Raw genomic sequence first — 22992 nt, 5'->3', positions numbered from 1 at the left:
CCGCCCATTCAACGGCCACGAAGAGAGCGCCGGCGCACCGACGTCACGTGATCGCCCCCGGAAGCGCGGCCGGCTGGCTAGGCTCCGGTTGAGCTTGGGGCGCAGGGGAGTTTCGCAACTATGGCGAAGTCCGGGAAGGAGCTGGATCCCCAGAGCGTGGCTGCATTCACGGTCTTAAAGCGGGCGGTAGAACTAGACTCGGAGTCCCGGTACCAGCAGGCTCTGGTGTGTTACCAGGAGGGGATAGACCTGCTCATGCAGGTTCTCAGAGGTGAGCAGGGAGCGGTGGAGAGAGGACTAGAGGAACTGGATCCCGCTGTGTCTGGGGCGGAGTGAAAGTTAAAAATCCTTCTTGTGCAGCACTAGGAAGCAGTCAAATACAGAAGGTGGATATTCTACATAACAAGTGGACTGGTTTCTTTTATATCTTTAATAGATTGATGTCATCAGAAAAGAGGGACAGTACTCTAGATTTTTAAGAGACAGAATAAAATGTAATATATAAACCTTGGTAGGACTAGTTTTGAACGAAATGTAAAAGACATTTTTGGATCAGTTTGGGAAGTTTAAATATGGATTGGGTAACACTCAAATTACTGATTTTGTTAAGCAGTATGGTTTTGTCGAAAACTGTCTTTGATTTTTAGAGATGTAGACTGAAGTGTCTTGGGAAGAATTTGTCATGATGTCTGAATTTAATTTTAGGGGAAAAAAACAGTTGGAGCATGTGGCAAAATGCTAACAATCCTTAAATCTATGTGATGGGTAATAAGGGTGTTCATTACACTATTATTACTTTTCTGTTTCGATATTTTGGTTAGAAGTAAACAAAAATAAAATCACGTAGCGGTAAAAGAAAAAAGAATTCTAAGAAACGTGTGTACTGAAATTCAGTGTGAGAAATGCATAGTGGGTGAGGCAGCGAGACTTTATCTGTCATGTAGTTATTCAATGTTGAGAAGTACCCAAATAACCATTAACTAGTACAATCCCTGGCCTACGATCTCCCCTGTGTGCCCTTTAGCCTAAGCGTTACAGAAGCTTTGAAAAGACAGCAGAGGGCGCCCTTCAAGGTTGGGTGCTTTTGTCAGAACTGTAAAACTACAGGGGCGCCTGGGTGGCTCAGTCGGTTAAGCGTCCGACTTCAACTCAGGTCGTGATCTTGGGGTTCTGGGATAGAGCCACGCATTGGGCTCCACGCTCAGCGGGGAGTCTGCTTCTCCGTCTCCCTCTGCCCCTCCCCCCACTCGTGTGCGCCCACTCTCAAATAAAATAAAATCTTGAAAAAAAGAACTATAAAAGTTCTTGGGAAAGCCCATTTGATGATGGTGATGATGATGATGAAGATAAGAGTAGTTACATTTATGAGTGCTGAGTGCTGGCACTGTGTAGAGTACATCAAAATCATGATCTTGTTTCATCCCTACAGTTGCCCTATGAGGAAGGAGGTGATGTTATCCTCATTTGCAGCATAACATTAAGCTTCTCCACAATTAGTAGAGTCACAATTGGAGCCCCAAGGCTTAAAAGACTCTGGTATACTGACTGCCAAAAAGAGACAGTGTACAGTGTTGGTCAGGTGGAGCACTGCTAAAGTTCTGGTGCCCTAGGGTTGTCAGGTGGAGCACTGCTCAAGTTTTGGCACTCTGGGAATCTGAATCAGGAGAAGCACAGTTTTGCTCCAGTGTGCTCCGCTGATTCTACAGAGGTTATAGAGACAGTGATGTTATCTTACAGATTAAGATAGAAATGCAAATAACTCTATATTGGGAGTAAGTGCCAGGAAAGGGTATAGACAAGTACAATGAGGAAATAAACAATTAAAGGTCATTTGGGGGAGGAAAGGTGCAGGTGGCTTTTGACAGGGGCTTTGGAGAAGTAAGTAGAATTTCAGAAATGAAATTCAGCTAAGTGTTTAAATTCTGTCTGTGCTAGTTTACCAAATAAGTGGTTCAGTTTGGTCCCAGCATGTGTCTATAGAGAAAGAGTGAGAAGTAAAGTTTAAAGGTAGATTGAGGCTTGGAACACAGTGTGGATGGCCTTGACCGCCAGATTTTAACTCATTCCATAGACAGGGAGAAACCATTTAAAGTTTTTACAGAGGAGTGATGTAATTAAAGTTGCATGTAGGGATTGTCTCTATTAGGAATATGTTCTCCCAAATATTTGTATAGCATATTCCCTCTCTTTCCTTTCGTTATACAAATATTACCTTCTCTGCTCTTTCTCTGTGTAAAATAAATAAATAAAATCTTTAAAAAGGGGGGGTGCCTGGGTACCTCAGTCGGGCATCTGCCTTCAGCTCAGGTCATGATCTCAGGGTCCTGGGATCAAGCTCCACATCAGGCTCCCTGTTCAGTGGGGAGCCTGCTTCTCCCTCTCCTTCTGTAGCTCCCCCTGCTTGTGTTTTCTCTTTCTCTCTCTCTCTGTCAAATAAATAAAATCTTTAAAACAAACAAACAACCCCCCCCCAAAAAACAAATATTACCTTCTCTGTGAGGCCTTCCCTGACCTTCTGTATAAAATTACAACCCCATCCTAGGACTCCCTTATCCTTCTTCCTTGTTTTATTTTATTTAATAGTACTTACCACAATCTAACACACGTATTTTACCAATTTACTTTTTTTTTTTTTAAAGATTTTATTTATTTATTTGACAGAGACACAGCGAGAGAGGGAACACAAGCAGGGGGAGTGGGAGAGGGAGAAGCAGGCTTCCCAAGGAGCAGGGAGCCTGATGTGGGGCTGGATCCCAGGACCCTGGGATCATGACCTGATCCGAAGGCAGATGCTTACCAACTGAGCCACCCAGGTGCCCCACCAATTTACTTTTATTGTTGTCTTTCCTCCCACTTGAATGACAGAGAACAATTGTGTCTATACTAGGCTTAAACAAGCCAGTACATATATTGTGGTTAATAAAAGAAGTTACACATAAGGAGAGGAAGAGGGCTAGAATGAACCCTGTGGGATCAAAGTTATGATCATGAACTTGTGGTTTTTAATATATATGCAGATGGATAGACACAGAAATAAATGCAGATGTACATGTGTGTTATTAGCCGTACATATACTTTCTAGCCACATTGACTAAAAGGGTCTAGAAGTAGTGACAGGATTTCCTTAGTGGCAACGAGTACACTCAGCACCCAGAATTGGATTTCTTCATACCATTCTCCAACAAAGGAACCAGGGCCTCTTGGAAAAATGGTTGATTCCAGGGCTGGGGCAGGGAAGACATAAGATGAGTTTAAAACATTTTGCACCAAAAAGCAAGGAAGTGCTCAAAATATGATGGGTCATGTTGAATGGGTAGGGGCCAGCACAAAGGAGCTCTCAAAGCCAAAGCTGATAAAATTGGAACAAGAAAATAATAGTGTTGCCATTTGCAATGACATGGATGGAGCTAGAGAGTATTATGTTAAGCGAAGTAAGTCAGAGAAAGACAAATAACCATATGATTTCACTCATATATGGAATTTAAGATACAAACCAGCAGAGAGGAAAAAAAGAAAGAAAAAAAAAAAAGAGGGAGGCAAACCATGAAAGAGACTCATAACTATAGAGAACAAACTGATGGTTACCAAAAGGGAGGTGCCTAGAGGGATGGGTTAAATAAGTGATGGGGATTAAGGAGTACACTTGTGATGAACACTGGGTGATATATATGGAAGTGTTGAATTACTATATTGTAACCTGAAACTAATATTACAATGTATGTTAACTAACTGGAATTTAAATACAAACTTTAAAAACCAATAGTATTGGATTACAACCCACAGACTAAAATAAATACGCATGAGTCCATATTTATATAAATCTCTCACTGCATAAATAAATAGATGGAGGAGAAGCGACAGCTCTTCCTTACAGTAGCATTCCAAATTAATAAATTAAATAGGAATGATGGAAATAGAAAATCTCTGTTTGACAGACACTCTAGTGATAATTGTTGCAGGCGAGGACCATCAATGGATGCTAAAATTAGTGGGTCAAAGTGATGAGAAACAAGGTATCTTCCCACAAGATACTTACTCATTACAAAGGACAAAATAGTGATTTTACAGCGGAGTAATCTTCAATTACCATGTGATCAAAGTTAACATTGCCAGTAATAACACATATCGACATCATGTACCCACTGAGAAGGGCATGCTTTCATGATTTTCTTGCCAAAACGGCATAACCTCAATCTAATCATGAGAAAACACCAGCAGCCCCAAATGAGAGACATCCTACAAATAACTGAGCACGGTTTTCCCCAAATGTCAAAATCATAAAAGGTAGAGAGAGGCCAAGGACCTATTACAGATTGGAGGAGACCAAGAAGACATGATAAGTAAATGCTGTGTAGGATCCTGAACCAGAAAACAAACTTTCTTTAGTGGGAAAATTGGTTTGTGGATGGGTTAATAGTGTATCAGTGTTAATTTCCTAACTCTGATAATTGTACTATACTTACATGATATGTTAATATTAGGGGAGTCTGGGTGAAAGGGTACTGTACCATTGTATTGCAATTTTTATATAAATACAAAATTAAAATATTTTTAAAACTGGGAGTTTAAACATGAAATTATTATGGAAAATATAAGCAATATCAAAAGGAAGGAATGAAGAAACCAGAAGTGATTTGGTGACTGACTGGGTTTTGGGGTGTGGGGCTTGGGGTAAAATTTTATTGATAATGTTATTCAAAAAAAATACCTTACATTTTTGGGGTGGCTGGGAAAATGAACTATAATGGGGAAGTCTGGAAGAGAAGCTGGTTTTGTGGAAGAAAGATAGGTATTGTTTGCTATTTTTGATTATGCTAAGACTTCAGACTTGTGGTTGATTAGGACAAAATAGTTCTCAGACTCACGTTTGACCTGTAATAAGCCATCTTTGTCACCTCAGCAAATTTGGTGTCCCCACCAGTGAGACACAGTGTCAGAATCTCCACTCCTAAATAAAGCTGTTTCAGAGACTTAGTGTAAAAATGAAGGTCTTGCATGATCAAGGCAAATTTGAGCCCATTTGTGCATTTTAGGACCGAGGCAAACCATGCTTAAGGATAGGAAATTTGTGAAAGACTTGAGAAACTGGAAATAATGCCTGTACTCAGTAGAAAAACTATTTGGAAATTTGAGAATGTATTTTTTTAATTTGTAGGTACCAAAGATGATACAAAGAAATGTAATCTCAGAAAACAAATTACTGGCTACATGGATAGAGCAGAAATAGTGAAGAAATACTTGGATCAAGAAAAAGAAGGTAAAGAGGCTGATTTACAGAATGTGTCTATAAGCTATTGTGACAAAGCCCATTTCCTGCAGTGTTTCTGGCTCTGCCTTTTGGAACTCTTTGTGGTCTGGACCGTTTATCCTTGGGATCCTACAGGTTTACTTTGCATTTCCACTTCCCTATACATAAGCTATCCTTAGCTTTTTTGGGGGGATCCTGGGGGGAAGTGGTTTTCACATACCCTGTTGAGAATCTGATGAGAGCTATACATACTGCAGAACTCTGCATGCTCTTTTAAGGAATTCACAGGTCCCCATGAAGCTTATGTATGGACTGCAGTTGAAATAATACTACACAGAAATAGAGAATGTAAATCCTGTATTTTATTTGTATTTCCCTTTGTAAAATGACCAAAATGTTGAAGTAGCTAAATAAGCTTCTGGGACTTCTTTAGGATTTTGTTGTGAATCAAAACATTTCAGTGTTGCAGTTCCATGACTGGAGATGCTGTAGGTGTCCTTCCCTACTTATTACTAGTTCTCTACTCATGAGCATGCAGATTACAAACATATGTCTATAAATGGTCATCGCCACCTTTGTCTGGCACACTCCGCTTTTTTTAGCCAAAGTTACTACTGCCCTCAAAAAACCAGTGCCTCCAGGGCACCTGGGTGTTGCAGTCTATTAAGTGTCTTACTCTTGGTTTCAGCTCAGGTCTTGATCTCAGGGTCGTGAGGCAGCACAGAGTCTGCTTAAGATTCTCTCTGTACCTCTGCCCCTTCCCGCCCCCTGCTCTCTAAATAAATAAGTAAATAAATAAATAAAATCTTTCAAAACTTTATTAAAAAAAAAAACAGCAACAGTGCATCCTTCAGCTGCTATTCCTCACGTCCTTATACAGCCCTCCCCCACCTCTTCCTAGTATTCTGTATGAGCCCATACCCTGGGTACTCCCCTCCCCAAGCTTCTCTGTGGGGTGGAAATAAAATAGTGTTTCCTTCACCCTAAATTGAAATGTACAATGAAATTTCCTTTTAGAACATGGGTGAAATATAGTACCATCATCATTGTGGTTTGAATACATTGGGTTAAATTACCCTATGTGGCCAGCTTGGCTTGAAAACTGATGCATAGTTGCTAACATTATATTTGTGGAAATATTAGGAACAGAATCCAAACTACTGGTTTTTAAACAAACTTTAAATATGCAACCATCATATAAGTTAGAAACTACCATTAGGGGTCATATTTTAAAAAAATCTTAAAGGTCTTTGACAATGAATTTAATAATTACTCATTTGGAATGAACAAAAACAATGGAACTATTTTACGGATCCTGTGGCATCCTAGTCTTTGGCTTGGGTTGTTAAGAAGTGGTATAAATTTCTGCTTAAAATACTGTCTATAAGTTCTAAGAAAGACTTCTAAATTCCACATACTACTGCATTTATATGTTTAATACTTTAGCTATTAAATTGAGGACATAAAAAGGCTTAAATCTGAAGAGAAGGACAAAGTAGCCCCTCAGTTCTAGCTTATGGTTCTACTTATGGTGACAGAATGTCAGCTATCATTTTACATACAGGATTCTCTTGAATAAACTGCCTGGTCTATAGGATTCGACTCAAGAACCTGTTCCAAGAAATCTCTGGACTTTCCTACTTTGCCTCCATGAAGGTAGAAATGACTTAGGGAATTGTTTGCCTTATTTATCTCTGTATGTAGCATCTTCCATTGTGTCTCATATATATGTAGTAGGTATTTAGAAATGTTTGCTGAGTGGAGGAGTTAAAAAAAATTAACTCTTGGGGCACCTGGGTGGCTCAGTCGTTAGGCATCTGCCTTTGGCTTGGGTCATGATCCCAGGGTTCTGGGATCGAACCCCGTGTCGGGCTCTCTGCTCGGCGGGAGGCCTGCTTCTCCCTCTCCCACTCCCCCTGCTTGTGTTCCCTCTCTCACTGTGTCTCTCTCTGTCAAGTAAAAAAAAAAATTGTATCTGATCCTGATTAATCATTGTATGTAAATATGTGTAAAAAGAAAATAAATGGTCACTGGTTTTATTATTGAAACTTGTGTTTTGTAGATGGAAAATATCACAAGCAGATTAAAATAGAAGAGAATGCAACAGGTTTCAGTTATGAGTCACTTTTTCAAAAATACCTTAATGAAACAGTTACAGAAGTTTGGATACAAGATCCTTATATTAGACAGATTCATCAGGTAGGTGAAATGTACAAAAATATGATGAAATGTTATTTAAAATGTATGCGTTAATAATAACCTATCCCGGGGGCCTGGGTGGCTCAGTCGGTTAAGCGACTGCCTTCGGCTCAGGTCATGATCCTGAGTCCCTGGATCGAGTCCCGCATCGGGCTCCCTGCTCAGCGGGGGGTCTGCTTCTCCCTCTGACCCTCCTCCCTCTCATGCTCTCTGTCTCTCATTCTCTCTCTCTCAAATAAATAAATAAAATCTTTAAAAAAAAAAAATAATAACCTATCCCGATGTCTTTCAGCTATATAACTTTCTTCGATTTTGTGAGATGCTTATTAAGAAACCATGTAAAGTAAAAACTATTCATCTTCTCACCTCTCCGATTGAAGTAAGTATCTGGAAGCATTTATTCTTTTCTTCATTAACTTTATTCAGTTACGAGATATAGTTTGAGCAAGGAAAACATGGACACCGCTTCAGCTAGAACTGTTTCTTTGGGAATTATCTAACAATAGGCCTAAAATATCTTCCAAAAAACGCTGTTGATTTTTTTCTGATTTTGTTGTACCTTGCATTTGGCCACTTTGCTCAACTCTCTGATTCAAGTAGTTTGTCAGTTTAGTCTCTTGGATGTTCCAGGAGATGATCACATGTCTGCACTGTTGACAGTTTTGTCTCTCTTTACCAGTGATTATATCTCTTTTTCTTGATTTATTGTATTGGCCTTCTGGTGGATCATAGAATGATAGTGAGCATCTCCATCTTGATTTTGACTTAAATAGGAATGCTTCTAAATAAACCAGATTTCTAGGATTAACTTGAAAAGAAAGCTGAGTAACTAAAAATCTGAATAACTAAACAGCATTACTAAAATACATTTTAGGAGATGGAACAGAATTGTGTTATGTACACATTAGAAAAAAAAACAATTATTTTGATAAAAACAAGTGCTATTAAACTACTTCATACTCTGGTTGCTTCTTTGAGATAATAGACTTTGAAACTAGTATAGAATCTTTCCCATTTTAATTCATCCATGATACACATTGCACAACTTAATGATAATTTAAAATGATAATAACTGAACAGAAAATTGTATTCTTCCTATTAACAGGGGAGTGGGAAACAGCAGCAAAGTAGTGGCCTGCAAGAAATAAAAGAGTCACTCCAGAATCACGGAGTGCTGTTGGAATTAGAATATTCTTCTTCAGTACATGACCGAGAAATTAGGTTAGTGTATAGCAATATTTTAATTTTTATGCAGTTGAAAATACTTTTTATTTCTTTTAATAAGTTTTATATAATTCATGTAAATATTCAGTTTATTAAAATTTTAAATAAAGCTCAATTTTAGTATCTTTTCACTTTTGAGAAAAAAAATCTGACTTATTATGTCTGAGTTTCATATTTCCTAATGGAATCAAGTTTATATGTTCTATTTCATGTGAGAAGAGGAAGTATACATACAGTGTTATGGTATCGGGATAATTTTCTTTTCTGATGATAATAGTTCATATTCTGATGATCTTAGTATTTTTTTCTTATAGTTTATTAAATAATCTCATAGGTGTGACAGTATGCTACAGTGTCTTTAAGGAAACAGTATATGCAGGTATTTTAGTAGTGTGTTCCTCTGCTTAACACAGTGGCTTTCATATGTTTAGAGTAACTGTGGTCGGGATCCAGAGCTCTTCTTGCTTATGTCCTCCATCTCTAGGTAGGGGAACCCCTGCAACACACCATAGTCTGCCTGAATACACTTAGCAGAACAGGAAAGTTTTGTCAGAAATCTGAAATTCGACAGTAAGATTAATTGAATTGTCAAACTTGTTACCAGCTAATCAAATCAACTAATGGTTCCTTTGGACGTTTTTATTTCATTGTAGACATAGCCCATAAGTAATGCCCGGTTTGGCTGAACTCATGCCACTGCAGAAAGTGATTTTCTATGTTAGGGGGAAATGTTGCTGATGCTTGCTACACTACACCTTTGATAACTGTCTGAGTTAAATGTCTGGAGTATAATACTGTATACTATTTCAACAGGTTTAACAATGGATGGATGATTAAGATTGGAAGAGGACTTGATTATTTTAAGAAACCACAGGTAGGATGTAGTCTTATGAGTGAGTATGTTACACTCTTTTTGTATCATTTTAACAACATGGCTTTGGGTTTTTTTTAATTAAAAAACTTCTTTTCTTCTTTTCTTAGAGTCGTTTTTCCCTTGGATTTTGTGATTTTGATTTAAGACCATGTCATGAAACAACAGTGGACATTTTTCATAATAAGCACACACAAAAAATATGATGGGTAGTAGCTTAATTTGCATTATATATTTCTATTTTAAGTGAATATTGATTTTGTTGTTACTTTGGACAGATCATTCCTATAATTATGAATTTAACAATAAATTTTTACATTTCTACTAATTTATGGATCCATTTTTTAGTTATATAACCAACCCTAAATATTTTTATAAATACATTATTCAGTAGATTCACAGTGTTTCCAGTCATAAGGTTAATTTAAACATTTGCCAGCTTGTCTTTTATTTTACTGTTGGAGAATGAATTAATAAACAATGAGCGCCTATTATGAAGATGAATTGGATGTTAATCTTCCCCCTGGGAATTTAGCGTCCAGGAGGAAAAATCACGGATTAGGGTACTCTTCTAAGAGACAGATAGGCTTGTGGGTCTAATAACCAGGAAAAAAAATGTTAATTTTATTACAATTAAGTGTCCTTGGTAGAAATTCACCAACATTAATTTATCCAATATTACCTAACTCCATAAAGGCAAATCAACCTGCTTAGTTATGCAGAGGCATTTTGCAGCTAATTCAACCTTGGCTGGCACATTTGTAATGCTTTGCAGCTTAGAATCAACTGTTCTGGGTAAGCTCATCCATCCAGATGCCAGTTGACTGGTTGGGGACGAAGACTAGGTTCTGTGGAGATAGGTTGGGATTGGGGATAAAGGTAGAGGTAATGGGCAGTCCAGAAGCTTAAAGAATAAACTAAGCCAGTCTATGGAGGGAAACAGAAGTACTCGTGTTGAGGAATACACATCTAAACATCTCATCTGGAGAAGACTGAAGATTACATTTAAGATTAAATAGCATGGAGGACCAAAGCCGGTAGAAGCCACAGGAATAAGGGGTAGAGTGGTCCTCGGGTGACTTGGACACCAGGTTTATGTTTTACCTCTGGGAGCCAGCAGTCACCTGACTCAGTTGGCATAAAAGACCAAGAAGGGATTCCAGAAAAGTTCCTAATGTTTTTCTTTAATGTTTTCAGGTTCAGGTGCTGATAATGCTGAACCTGAAAAGACTCAAGCCAGTTTGCCAAGCTTTATTATATGGAAATTCAGGGTCTCAGGAGAGCAAGTGTTGTTGGACCTAATCAGAAGTTACTTTCTGCAAAGTATCGTAGATTATTTTGCCAGGTACCTATCAGCATGTGGAAGCAGAGTGGCTTTTCATTCAGGTGAGAACACGTATTAGACCTCCTTCTTTTCATGTTAAAGTAACCACTCTGATTTCTTCTAGAGAATGTGAATCTATCACTATAGAGATTCATCATTTCACAACCCTATGAAATTAACTTTTATCCAACCCACATAGGAATCCTGCCTAAGAAATACTGATGTTTAAGGAAGAGCACCTATCCATTATTTATAGTAGTGGATAAAGCAATAATGCTATCCATTATTCTAGGTATTTGAAATCTATCCCCAGATCCAATTAGAACATCAGAAGACTACCATATGCAATTTACTTATTAAATACATCAAGAAATGTGCAAGAGCTGTATGAGAAAACTATAAACTTTATGGAAGAATGTAAAAAACTAGGAAGACAAATTATATTCTTGAATGGGAAGGCTTAAATAGGATATCATCTCTCCCTAATTTATAAATTAAATGACAAAGAGATTAACACTAGGAGACTTGCTTGACCAGCTATAAAGACATAAAGTTACAATGTATATATATTTTTAATGTATGGCATAAGAATGGACAAATCAGTGGGGTAGAATAAGGAGCCTGGAAACACCTGAGAGAGAAAGTAAATGTGTGTATGGGTCCTTAATGAACAACAAAGATATGGTTCATATTAGTGGGGAAAGAGTAGACTATTCAATAAATGTTTGGAAAAAACATTAGATCTCTACCCCACATAGAGGTTATTCTGTTAAAGAGCTAATTAAGTGAAAAACAATTTTTTTTAAAGCTCCACTAAATGTACTAACTATTACACAAAACCCAGGAATTATCAAGGAAAGGAAAAGGCAAAAGATTTGATCATGTAAATATTGAAAACTTGAGTAGAGAGAACCATAAAAAGTTAACATGACATCAAATTTATAGCATATAGAGAAAGGGTTAATAGTACTAATCTATAAGGAAGATAGCCAAATTTTCAGGAAGTGAATTCAGTCTTGCTTCCGTTAGCCTCACCAAGGACTTCGTCTTTTTAGTGATCTCTCCCTCTCTGCTGCATTGTTTCTGCCAGTACAGATATTCCCAGCCAGATACCACCCACCCTATTTCTTTGTTCTTCAAGTTCTCTATACAATTTTTTCCCATTTCCTTACCACCTAATAATACTTCAACTCACTTCAACCAGGCTACCCAGTCATTCCACTGAAATTGCTCTTGTCAAGGTCAACAATGACTTCCATTATTACCATATCCAGTGGGTACTTAACCTTCATATTACTTGATCTTTCAGGAGTAATTGACCCAGTTGGCCACTCCCTTCTTTTTTTCTTAAAGATTTTGTTTATTTATTTGACAGAGAGAGACACAGTGAGAGCAGGAATACAAGCAGGGGGAGTGGGAGAGGGAAAGCAGGCTTCCCGCGGAGCAGGGAGCCCGATGCGGGGCTCGATCCCAGGACCCCAGGATCATGACCTGAGCTGAAGGCAGACGTTTAATGACTGAGCCACCCAGGCGCCCCTTGCCACTCCCTTCTTAAAGCTCTCAAATTCCATGAAACATTTTCTCCTCCTCCCTGTCTTTTAAGTATTGGCATTCTCCTAAATTAGATACTAAGTAGTAACCTCTTTTTTTTTTTTAATCTACACTCTCCCCCAAGTGATTAAACCAGTAATTTCTTAGTGAAAAGCAACAGAAACTGCTCTTACCTGATGTAAGCAAAAAAGAGATTGTAAAGATAGTGGGTAGTTCATACCATCACCACAAGAGGTACAGACTTGGCCTTGGAAGTTCTGCAATGAAAAAAGCCATATCTAGATTCACAACACAGAACTAATCAGATGGTACCACTGCTGACCCCAAGGCAAGGCCTGAACTCAGTAGCCTTATTACCACTTCTGTCACTTAAATTATTGGGCACTACACTGCCACTCTTAGCACCTTGCTACCCCAGAAATTCAGGCCCTGGTACAACTGCCAGAGAAGGGTTTTCACCATCCCAGGTTCACTTCATCATGATCCATTCAGAGTCTGAAGCAAGTACATCTGATTGGCAGAGCCTAAGTCATGTGCCCTCACCCTAGATTCAAGAGAGACTAGGAAAGGAGTACAGTGAAAATTTCAGTTTCCATAGAGAGGAGTGTTGTTGATTTGCCATTTTTGGAGTTCCCCAGGTGAAATTCAAAACTGGCCTCCATACACTCAGGGCAAGGAGAGACTGAAGAAAGAGGCAGACCACTTGGTAGATGGGGTTTAATAAGCAACGGAACTTAACATATGAGGCTTGTCTTGGGTGGCTACAAGATAAGTAATCTCCGCACATGCCTGCAGAATCTCAAGAGTTCATGGAGGCCTTGATGGGATTCAAGTCACATATACAATCCAGATAGTCTCAGTAACAAAGTACTCTCTCAAGACTGAGTCCTTGAAGTGGCTCCTGATGTGGGAGCAGTGGGCAGAACACACATTCTAAGGACAGGGGAGGGTGTAAAGAGCCTTCAATTGCCCATATCCAGTGCAAGGGTCAACTGGCAGTCACATCCTCTTGATGACCTCTCCAGCAGGTGGGTTCTGTCTCACAGCAAGGTTTTTTAAGTTGGAGAATCCCCCAAAGAGTGAGGGGACTCAGGGGCTAAATACTTTATGCTGTAAGATGAATTATAAAAGTTCCCAAGTATCCATTTTCATGACTTAAAATACTATGTATATGCTGTCAACTCCTAAATATATAAATTAAGCCAAAACTTTTCCTTGGAGCTATGATCTCATATATTCAGCTGCCTATTTGGCATTTCCTCTGGCATTTCAGAAGCACACAGTCATTTCAAATATAGGATGCTGCAACTGAACTTTGGAAACACACTCCCCCACTCCCTGTGTTTACTCCCATCCATCCAATTGCTCAACTAAGAAATCTAGGAGTCGTTCTTGATTCTTTATCTCCTTTATCCTCATATGGAAACAATCAGAAAATTCTGTGGACTCTAGCCGCAAAACATGCCTTTTCTATTCCAGGTGATGCTTGTTAAATTTCCCTTTTGGATCTTGAAGCCCTTACCACCTTTCACCTGATGATATTCTCGATCTTGACAAACAGATGGTATCAGAAAGTCCTGAGTGCTTTATTGCCCCAAAGCACATCATATCAGGATTTTTATACCTTTCTTGGAAAGTAACTTCCACACGTTGCAGCAAATGTAGTGCGTAAAAAATATGCTTATGAGAAATCTCTTCAAAATTGTTTATTTGCTGTTTAATATTGCTGGAAAAGAACAGAAGGACCTGCCTATGAAACCGGACTCAAATGAAAAATGGTTAGACGGCCAATTGTGTTTGTCCCTGGAGCCACTTGAAAAGTAAAATCCCTTTCACTTACTCCGCTCCCACACTGAGGGAAAAATTGGTGTCCTTATAAGAAGTGGAAATTTTGACACAGATACGCACACTCAGAGGAACTGTGACAGCACCCCCATTGGTCTTAAGGGTTAATGTGCTTCAAGCTTATTCGCTCCTTGCTTGCGGACCTAAATCCCAGTTTGTAGCAGTACTAACCTACTTCCTTTGAGATCCTGCAGACTGCTAGCCTTGAGGACCGAAGAACCAGACTTCCCAGAAGATAAGGCCTGACCACACAAAAACAGCTTCCAGTGACCATGGCATTCTCAGTAAGAGACTCTGGGAGCCTTGATTCCTGGTACAGGGGGAAGAGTCCGGACTGCCTTCCCAGGATGTGGCTTGTTGGGCTGCAGGGGCATCCTTTACTGAGAGACCACCTAGGAGCCTTGATTATTGGTAGAGCAGAGGATTCTGAAAGATTTTTTGAGGACAGATGATTAACTGTTAAGCACCAACTTCTGCACGTAGCCCCCTCACCATTTCCTGCACCTTCCCTTTTAAAAATATGTTTCCCCTGGACAGGGAAGATGAGTCTTTGAGATGTTAATCTGCCATTTTTCCAGGTTGCCAACTTCCTCAATAAAGCAACCTTTCCTTTCCCACCAACACTTGTCTCTTGAGCATTGGCTTTCAAGCAGCGAGTTTGGAACTGGTCCTCTGTCCGATAACAGAAAGACCATGTGAGCATACAGCAAGAAGGCAGCTATCTGCAGGTCAAGAAGAGAGGCCCCAGGAGACACCAAATCCACCAGCACTTTTATCATGAACTTCCCAGCCTCCTGAACTGTGAGAAAATACATTTTTATTGTTTAAGCCACCTGATCTGTGGTATTTTATTATGGCAGCCCTAGCAAACTAATATATACTGCTTTATTGTTTCCCTTTTTTAAAAGGAATCAGAATTAAACCTTGTCCTGAAAATAGAAATCATCCTTAATTTTTGACAAGGGCTTAACACAATGTCAGCATCTTTCCATGGCTACTGCCAGTATTACCTGTGCTGGGATTCCTGCAGTAGTCTCCCAAGTGGCTTTCTGCTTCCTATTTTCTCTCCCTCCAATCCATTCTCCACAGCGCAGACAGAATATAACAACTGCAGTGTCATTGCACTTAAATTAAGACCTAGGTCTACCTTGGGCTATCTGTCCCTACATGATCTGGTCTCTTTTCTCTCTATCCTCATCTTGCTCCATTCTCCCCTTGTTCCCACACTTCAGTTTGCTTATCCTTCGACACCATCAACAACCCTAGCTTTTACCTGCTTTAGGGCTTCCTGTATGCTGTTGTGTGGTAGATTATAAAAATGGTTGCAATAAGGGTAATTTTTATAATGACTTTGACATTCCTCCCATAGAGAGGTGGCTATCGATGTTCTCTCCTCTTGGATTTGGATGCATGTGTGACTATATAAATTGCTTCCAAGACAAGGTATAAAAGGAAATAGTTTCTGTTGGGCTTTCTTGAGTCACTTGTTCTGGAATACAGCTACCATGCTGTGAGGAAGTTCAGACAGCCTTGATTAGGCCCAGGTAGAAAGGAATTGAAGCCCTCAACCCATAGCTCCAGCTGAGCTCCCAGCCAACTGCCAGCACCAACTTGCCAGCCATGTGAGCCATCTTGAAGCAGATATTTCAGCTCTTTAAGCTGTCCTAGCCAATGCCACTGGATCATATGTGCTATCCCCATCAAAGCTCAAATTGTAGATTTGTGAATAAAATAAATGTTGTTTTAAGCCACTAAGTTTTGGAGTGGTTTGTTAAAAGAGGCAAATAACTGATAAAACTGGGAATACTCTCCTCCCCACTCCTCTGCTTGGCTGCTTTCTTCTCATTCTTCAGGTCTCCATTTCAGTGTCCGCTCCCTGATAGCTCTAGCGAGGCAGCCCCTATTATTGTCTGTTAGAACTACCCAGGCTTTTCTTGCTTTATAATTATATACTGATTTGTTTGTCCACATTTCCTATTAGGCTCCTGTTTCCTTTTTTTTTTTTTTTAAGATTTTATTTATTTGCGAGAGAGAGAATGAGAGACAGAGAGCATGAGAGGGAGGAGGGTCAGAGGGAGAAGCAGACTCCCTGCTGAGCAGGGAGCCTGATGTTGGACTTGATCCCGGGACTCCAGGATCATGACCTGAGCCAAAGGCAGTCGCTTAACCAACTGAGCCACCCAGGCGCCCTAGGCTCCTGTTTCTTAAACTCCGGTCTTGACCTATTAATGGGTGTTAAAATAATTTTTAAAAGATGAAATAAAATCAAATATAAAATGTCAAATAAGGAAATAGTATAGGATAAACATTGCATTGTAAAACTTGTTAGGTATAGATAATATCTGTGCTAATATATAATATAAAATATATTTTTTTACTCTAGTTTTTAAGGAGTTCGAAAGCCAGTACACTAAACTGTCAATTCCTGAGGTCAGTAAGTCTCTTTCATTCACCATGAACATCCAACAACTACAAAGTACCTGGCACATAGTAGGCATTCAAAAAACACACAGTAAATACTGTAGAAATCAGAGTAGTATGTGAATGAACTGCAGAGACACGAAGTGGTTGGCAGTGATGTTACTCCTTGAAGAAATTTGGCGATGAAGAGATGTAGAGACACAACAAAACCTTAGGCAGGGGTTCTGGGGAAAGGAGACATAAGCATGTTCATTCACTATGTGTAAGGATCCAGTAAGTGAAGAGAGAAAATGTAAGATAAAGAAAAATAAGTATTTAATAGTAGAAGGCCCAAATAGGTTGGAAAGGACAAAGATCCAGGTACAACTAGCCTTAAGGAAAAGGTGTTATTTGAGAATGAATGAGAAATGTTGAGAGGAAATCGGGTGCTGAAGGAGCTCATTTATGAAGGCCTCCACTGTCAAATTATGAGTCAAGGTTTGTGACAAGAGAAGTGGAGTTCTGAGTTTAAGATAAATGGAAACATTTATGAATAAGGCCTCTGAAAAATGAGGAAGTCAATGGAGAGGAATTGAATCTGACACAAATAGGGGATAAATATAAATATGAAATTGGGTTAATCTGCATGATTATGTGAATTTTCTTCCAGCATTGCCTGCCATCTGGGTATGACAGGAGTAAAATACCAGTTGATGGAATAATAATAATAAAACAATGGCCATTGTAGGTCAAGAGAGAAAAGCAAATGAGAATGCTGGTAAGATAAGACAGTATACTTGAAAGAATTCAGGGATGGGTAGGAAGGGAGATGAAGCAAGAGATTTGGAGGGTTAAGGGCTTAGAAAAGTGCAGTGGGCTTAATTTAACAGGAAAGGATGGTCGGTAAGAAAGTTCAGCTGACAAATAATGTGGGGGTTAAGAGGTGCTGACCATGGCACAGTTGAAAATCCACATAGAACTTTTGACTCCCCAAAAACTTAACTAGTAGCCTATTGACCAGAAGCTTTACTAGTAATCATCAAGACATATTTTGTATTATATACTGTATTCTTACAATAAAGCTAGAAAAAATGTTACTTAAAAATCATGAGAGAAAATATATTTATAGCACTGTAAAACATTTACATATAATTGAAACCATGCAGTTCAAACCCACTATTCAAGGGTCAACTGTATAGTTAAAAGGAAGAATTTTAGAGTTTAAGGTATCAGAGGTGACAAGAAGCCTGGGTTATATTCCTTAGAGGTAAGAAAAAGAACTAACTCAGAGATCACAGTGTTGAATATCATATACACCCCCATGATGGTAACAGAGAAAGGAGCAGATATATGTGTGCTGGATAAAAAAAAAAAAAATCATTGAAAAAAGAGAGTATCCTACAGGCCATAAGAAACTATGGACTAGGTGACAGTTCCTAATGGGGAATAGTTACTGAAAGAGGCTAGGTCTTTTTTAAGAGACAAATGATGAGGATGCCTGGCTGGCTCAGTTGGTAGAGCATATGACTATTGATCTCTTGATCTCAGGGTTGTGAGTTCAAGCCCCATGTTGGGTGTAGAGATTACTAAAAAAAAAAGACATACAATGTACTTTGAACATTTTATTATCTCATAAAAACTGTAAATATTAAATTTATTTGGAATCACATTATTCCCTTAATTTTTTCACAGAGAATATTCCATTTACTGTGTAGTTCATCATCTTCTGGACATGTTCTATGTAAAATATTTGTTAGCACAGTAATTTCATTTGGGCAAAACTTACTGCCAATAAAACTTGAATTTAATTTGTCACATATTTCCAGTGGCAACCAATGATCAGGTGCTTCAATATTACAGATTTCAATCCTTCCACCCTTTATGTCTACGAATATTTTAATTTCCAAATGCGACTGTTCATATAATACATTAAAGGAAGTGTTTATACTAAATTTTGGAGTTTTGCCATATATCCACTCCCAGGTCTGTAGTTCTTTGGCTTTGTTATTTATTCCAGGAAACAGTGTCTCATCTGTTGGGTTTATTAGATTGATATGATTATCAATTTGATGATAAGCAGCATACTCTGTCGCAATAGCGTTCATGAGTACTTCACAGGTCAGAGTGGGATCTTTTTCCAAAAGGTTTTTTACTGTGGAAGGTATGCTAGCAGTGGCATTGCTCCTGATCCCTTGGTAAGGGCTCTTCAGCAAAGACGACAAGAAGGTTCTATCGGTACTACACAATAAAGTGCAGTGGTGGTAAGCAGTAGTCCGGCCAATCTTAGAAGCTGTTCCTGAGATTTTAAACTGTCCATCCAGTAAAAGGTCACATCTTTTGGTGGCCTGTACATCCAGCTGGGGTTGGACAGCATTCAGAGCCCTCACAACTAATTTTAGGTTCTGCATTCTATCATACTTTTTTTTGGTTGTAAAAAAAGTCAAATTGATATTACCCATATCATGGTAGACTGTTCCTCCTCCACTTCTTCTCCGAGCCAGTTTTATACCTTCTTCTCTCATCAGATTCAGGTTGCATTCCTGCCAAGGATTCTGATGCCTACCTATTACAATAGAGGGGGAATTTCTCCACAAGAAAAGAACCGGCTTGCCTTCTAGATTCATATGGTCATGGATCCAGTCTTCTACAGCCAGATTTTGATAAACATCACTGGAAATGGACTGTAAAATGAGCCCACTTTTTACTGTGTTCTTAAAGCCAGCTGCTGGGACCTTGAGGTTACAAAGTAACTGGAAGCAATTCTTCATTGAAAATGGGATCAGCATGCTTTTAAAAATAGAAGACTGGGGCGCCTGGGTGGCTCAGTTGGTTAAGCATCTGCCTTTGGCTCAGGTCATGATCCCAGGGTCCTGGGATCGAGTCCCACATTGGGCTCCCTGCTCAGCGGGGAGTCTGCTTCTCCCTCTCCTTCTGCCGCTCCCCCTGCTTGTTCTCTCTCTCTCTCACTGTCAAATAAATAAATAAAATCTTTAAAAAAAATAAATAAAAATGGAAGACTAATTAATTGGGAAAAAAATTAAATTTTACTTTCTAGCTATTGATTCTTGGTTATTTTAGGTCAACTTATCCAAGTATCCAGTTGCTTCTTGTCCAGCTTTATCCTTAGTCTTTAGCAACTCTGTAACAGAATATTCAATGGAAATAAACAAAGACAAACCTCAAATAATTTCAATTGAAACGGAGTAAGGGCACAGATTTTTCAAACAATAAATCTGTAAATTCATTATTTAATATATCTCAAAGCCAAGCAAATTATCTTGAATTCACAGGTAATACATGTTCATTTAAAAAAATGAGAAAATACATATACGTAAAAAGAGCAAAATAAAAGAATCCATAATACCACCCCCTGGAGATAACCAAAATTCACACTTTGGTGTGTACCTGTTTTTTTCTGTGCATGTGTAAACACACATCCCTCCCCCACTCCAAATTGGAACCACACTGTTATTTCATTCAATGTTAAATCTATTTTTACATCAGCTTTAATGTATAATATTTCATTGTCAGATATACCACCGTTTACTCTTAAGTTTGTAATTTTAGTGTCTTAGTTTGTAATTTTAGGTGGTTTCTAGTTTTTCAGTGTTATCAACAATGTATTCATGAATATCTCTGTGGAAAGCTTTAATTACGTCCTTAAAATACTTAAAAAAATAATTCCTATTTGACTTTGAGACTTGATTTACCAGTAGTATAATTCTTTCATTTAGATCAATATTTAATTAGGTTAAATAATTAAGCCTGAGGTTAGGGGAAGAGGCAGAGTAGCGGGGTTATACAGAAAGGCTACAGACAATTTCATTATGTTTGGACACTTTACACGTTATTTTTGTTAGCAGTGCTGATGGCAACAGGATGAATACTAGCTATAGTAATCAAGTATTTTGACTAGTTATGTTTGTAAAGAAACCACTCTATTCCAATTCTATTTCTTAGGATGCTCATAATTTTTCTTTAGGTTAAAGAACTGGGATAAAATGGGTTATTAAAGTCCAAAACTAGGCCAAAATCTTTTGTAGTTAAGTAATGTCCTACAAGCACAAATAAGAGAGTCTTCATATTTTCATCACTCTTGATACATTTTGATAAATTACACTACAGAAAAGTTAAGCCAATTTATATTTTCTCTGTCTAGAAAGGTCAGGAGAGGTTTTAATAGAGGGATACTTGAATTGAGTCTCAAAATATGATGGTCTTTACCAAATTGATGGGGGTAGCATATTCCAGGCATACACAAAGACAGTCATCGTAGTAAGGCCTGTTTTGGAAACTCCCTCCTCAGGGATGGAGTTACACTATTGGTCTCCTAGCTCCACTGAAACCTATGGCTATGCTGTCCTAGGAAGCTTCTGTAGCCCCACTGGATTGCTTTGTTTAAACTCTGTTCTTGGCTCTGTGTGACTGACTCTGATATAGTCCTTCATTGGACAAATATTTATGGAGTGCCTACTATGCAAAGATAGTAAAGAAATAGAGAAGGGGAGGAGACAGATTCATGTAATTCTAAAACATTTGGAGTTTTTCTAAAAGGAGCTGGGATCTATTGAAGTGTTTTAAGCAGACAAGCGTTAAGTTAGCCATTATACAGAACTGCCTCTGCAGACAGTGTTCAGCATGGATTAAAGGAAAGAGAGACTAGGGGCAGGGAGACTGGGTAATAGACTAATGCAACTGTCCAAGCTAGAGACAATGAGGACCCGGACGAGGGTAGCAGACATTGATGCAAGAGAACTGAGCACATTCAGATTCTGCTGGGAGTCAGGGAGGGAGGGCAACACCGGTGAAGGGAGAAGGTCTCTGACAAAGGGGTGGTGCTGGGATCCAATTCAGGTAGGGAAGGAGGCAGCCTTGAACAAGCAAACAGGAAACTCTTCCACTGTGATCCAAGAGAGAAACAGTAAGGAACAGGGGTGGTGGACCATGATATGCTAACCGATGTCTGTGGATTTGGAGATTCTCAAAGACCTTGTGATATATCCCTCCTTGTCTGCATATGCAGAGTGTGGCAGGATGCAAAGTGATTAAGAACTTACGGTTTTTCCCCCTCATTTTACTGAGATATAACTGACATATAACATTGTATTAAAGTGTACAACAGAATGATTTATGTATGTATATACTGAAAAATGATTATCACAGTAAGTTTAATTAACATCCAACACCTCACAGTTACAATTTTTTTCCATGTGGTGAGAATTTTTAAGATCTACTTTCTTAGCAATTTTCAAATATGCAATACAGTATTTAACCATAGTCACTTACAGAGCTTAACTATTAATCCTGGCTCTGCACTTGCTAACTCAATAACCTAAGGCAAGTAGTTTAACCTCTGGCTGCTTCAGCTGTCTCATTTATAAAACGTTCCTACCTCACAAAATGGTTGAGAGAATTAAATGAGTTAACATGCATAACGCACTCATGCCTGGCAAACTGAAATGCTCTATAATAGAGTTCCTACCTTCCCATCTCTATTCTTCTCATACCATTCCTGTCATATGACACATATTCCCAACAGGTGCTTAAATAGGAAAGCGTGCAAAGATCACCAACTAAGACACATTAAAGTGCCATTTATTTTGATAAATTAGCAGTAGTGAAAGATACTGACTTTGGACAAAAATGCAACTTGTTAGGGTTCCAGAATTGATCCAATTTATGTATTAGTGCACAAAACAGAAATATCTCTATTCATCCACGCATTGTGTACGCAGTGTGAATGAAATACAGCAAAGGTATTAATTCAACAAATCTTGCATCTACTACATGACAGGCATTATTCTAGGCACTTAGGATTGATTTATCAGTGAACCAAATAAGTAAAGATGAATAGGACTACATGAAAAAGTAGAGCTGGGAAAGAGGAAATTGGAAATAGTGTGAGAGGAACTACGCTGTGATTCTAAATAGGCTTGTCAGGCTAGGCTTCATTAAAAAGGTGACATTTGAGCAAAGACCAAGAGAGCTCAGTGAGTTAGGCTGAGAACCTACTATGTGCTAGAAACTGTTCTAGACACCTGAATACATAAACGAAAAGGCCCCTGTGAGGATGTAACATTTCAACTGAGCCCTAAAAGATGAGGAAGAATAGCACAAAGAATGAGGAAACAAAAGGATGTTGGAAAAAACCCAAGTGCCAATTTATTAATTTACAAAGAGAACTGAAGGCTATCAACTGGATGTTCAGATCAGCCTGTTCAAATACTCTGTGTAGGACTACTGATAAGCCAACTTATTGTAAGTTTGCCTGGTGAAGACAGAACCTGAACAAAAGCACTGAGTTATAGGGACTTCAATGTCTGATGGGAT

The 22992-nt window shown here is 38.7% G+C and overlaps 3 protein-coding genes across 8 annotated transcripts in view; 1 reads left to right on the top strand and 2 right to left on the bottom strand.

Moving 5' to 3' along the window:
* Positions 1 to 22992, bottom strand: part of MRPL30 (mitochondrial ribosomal protein L30) — a 33414-nt gene that overhangs the window by 9194 nt on the left and 1228 nt on the right. Inside the window, exon 3 of one of the 4 annotated variants that reach the window (XM_035001752.1) lies at positions 12591 to 12674. The exons of 2 other annotated variants lie outside the window; for them this stretch is intronic. In XM_035001752.1, the coding sequence (XP_034857643.1) occupies positions 12591 to 12635 (45 nt within the window). In that variant the 5' untranslated portion in view covers positions 12636 to 12674. Of the gene's footprint in view, positions 1 to 12590; positions 14075 to 22992 lie in introns of those variants that run through there. One more of the 4 variants, XM_035001753.1, reaches the window with a different exon arrangement.
* On the top strand, positions 6 to 19272 carry MITD1 (microtubule interacting and trafficking domain containing 1). Of its 3 annotated transcripts, XR_004678615.1 has the most exons (8): positions 6 to 271; positions 5156 to 5257; positions 7311 to 7447; positions 7740 to 7826; positions 8553 to 8668; positions 9485 to 9545; positions 10740 to 10928; positions 19188 to 19272. XR_004678615.1 is itself a non-coding variant. In XM_035001750.1 (7 exons), exons 1-7 carry the CDS (start codon positions 121 to 123, stop codon positions 10842 to 10844), a joined length of 759 nt encoding a protein of 252 aa, XP_034857641.1. In that variant the 5' UTR covers positions 6 to 120; the 3' UTR covers positions 10845 to 11744. The 3 variants fall into 3 exon arrangements, 2 of the variants coding, with proteins under 2 accessions (XP_034857641.1, XP_034857642.1); XM_035001750.1 differs by lacking the exon at positions 19188 to 19272 and having other exon boundaries at positions 10740 to 11744; XM_035001751.1 differs by lacking the exons at positions 10740 to 10928; positions 19188 to 19272 and adding an exon at positions 9653 to 9870 and having other exon boundaries at positions 16 to 271.
* LIPT1 (lipoyltransferase 1) lies at positions 18263 to 19537 on the bottom strand. The gene has a single exon (XM_035001749.1). The coding sequence runs from the start codon at positions 19446 to 19448 to the stop codon at positions 18327 to 18329; it is 1122 nt and encodes a 373-aa protein (XP_034857640.1). The 5' UTR covers positions 19449 to 19537; the 3' UTR covers positions 18263 to 18326.

Source organism: Mirounga leonina, unplaced genomic scaffold (assembly GCF_011800145.1).
Source record: "Mirounga leonina isolate KUSES-001 unplaced genomic scaffold, KU_Mleo_1.0 Mir_125, whole genome shotgun sequence".
Taxonomy (NCBI): Eukaryota; Metazoa; Chordata; class Mammalia; order Carnivora; family Phocidae; genus Mirounga; species Mirounga leonina.
This window is presented reverse-complemented; position numbering and strand designations above follow the sequence as displayed.

Excerpts from the sequence above, each read along its gene's own strand:
- LIPT1 (XM_035001749.1), bottom strand. The coding sequence starts at position 19,448 with ATGCTGATCCCATTTTCAATGAAGAATTGCTTCCAGTTACTTTGTAAC.
- MITD1 (XM_035001750.1), top strand. The coding sequence starts at position 121 with ATGGCGAAGTCCGGGAAGGAGCTGGATCCCCAGAGCGTGGCTGCATTC. Across the intron at positions 5,258-7,310 it reads CTTGGATCAAGAAAAAGAAG|ATGGAAAATATCACAAGCAG; the intron begins GTAAAGAGGCTG and ends TGTGTTTTGTAG. Across the intron at positions 7,827-8,552 it reads TTCTCACCTCTCCGATTGAA|GGGAGTGGGAAACAGCAGCA; the intron begins GTAAGTATCTGG and ends TCCTATTAACAG.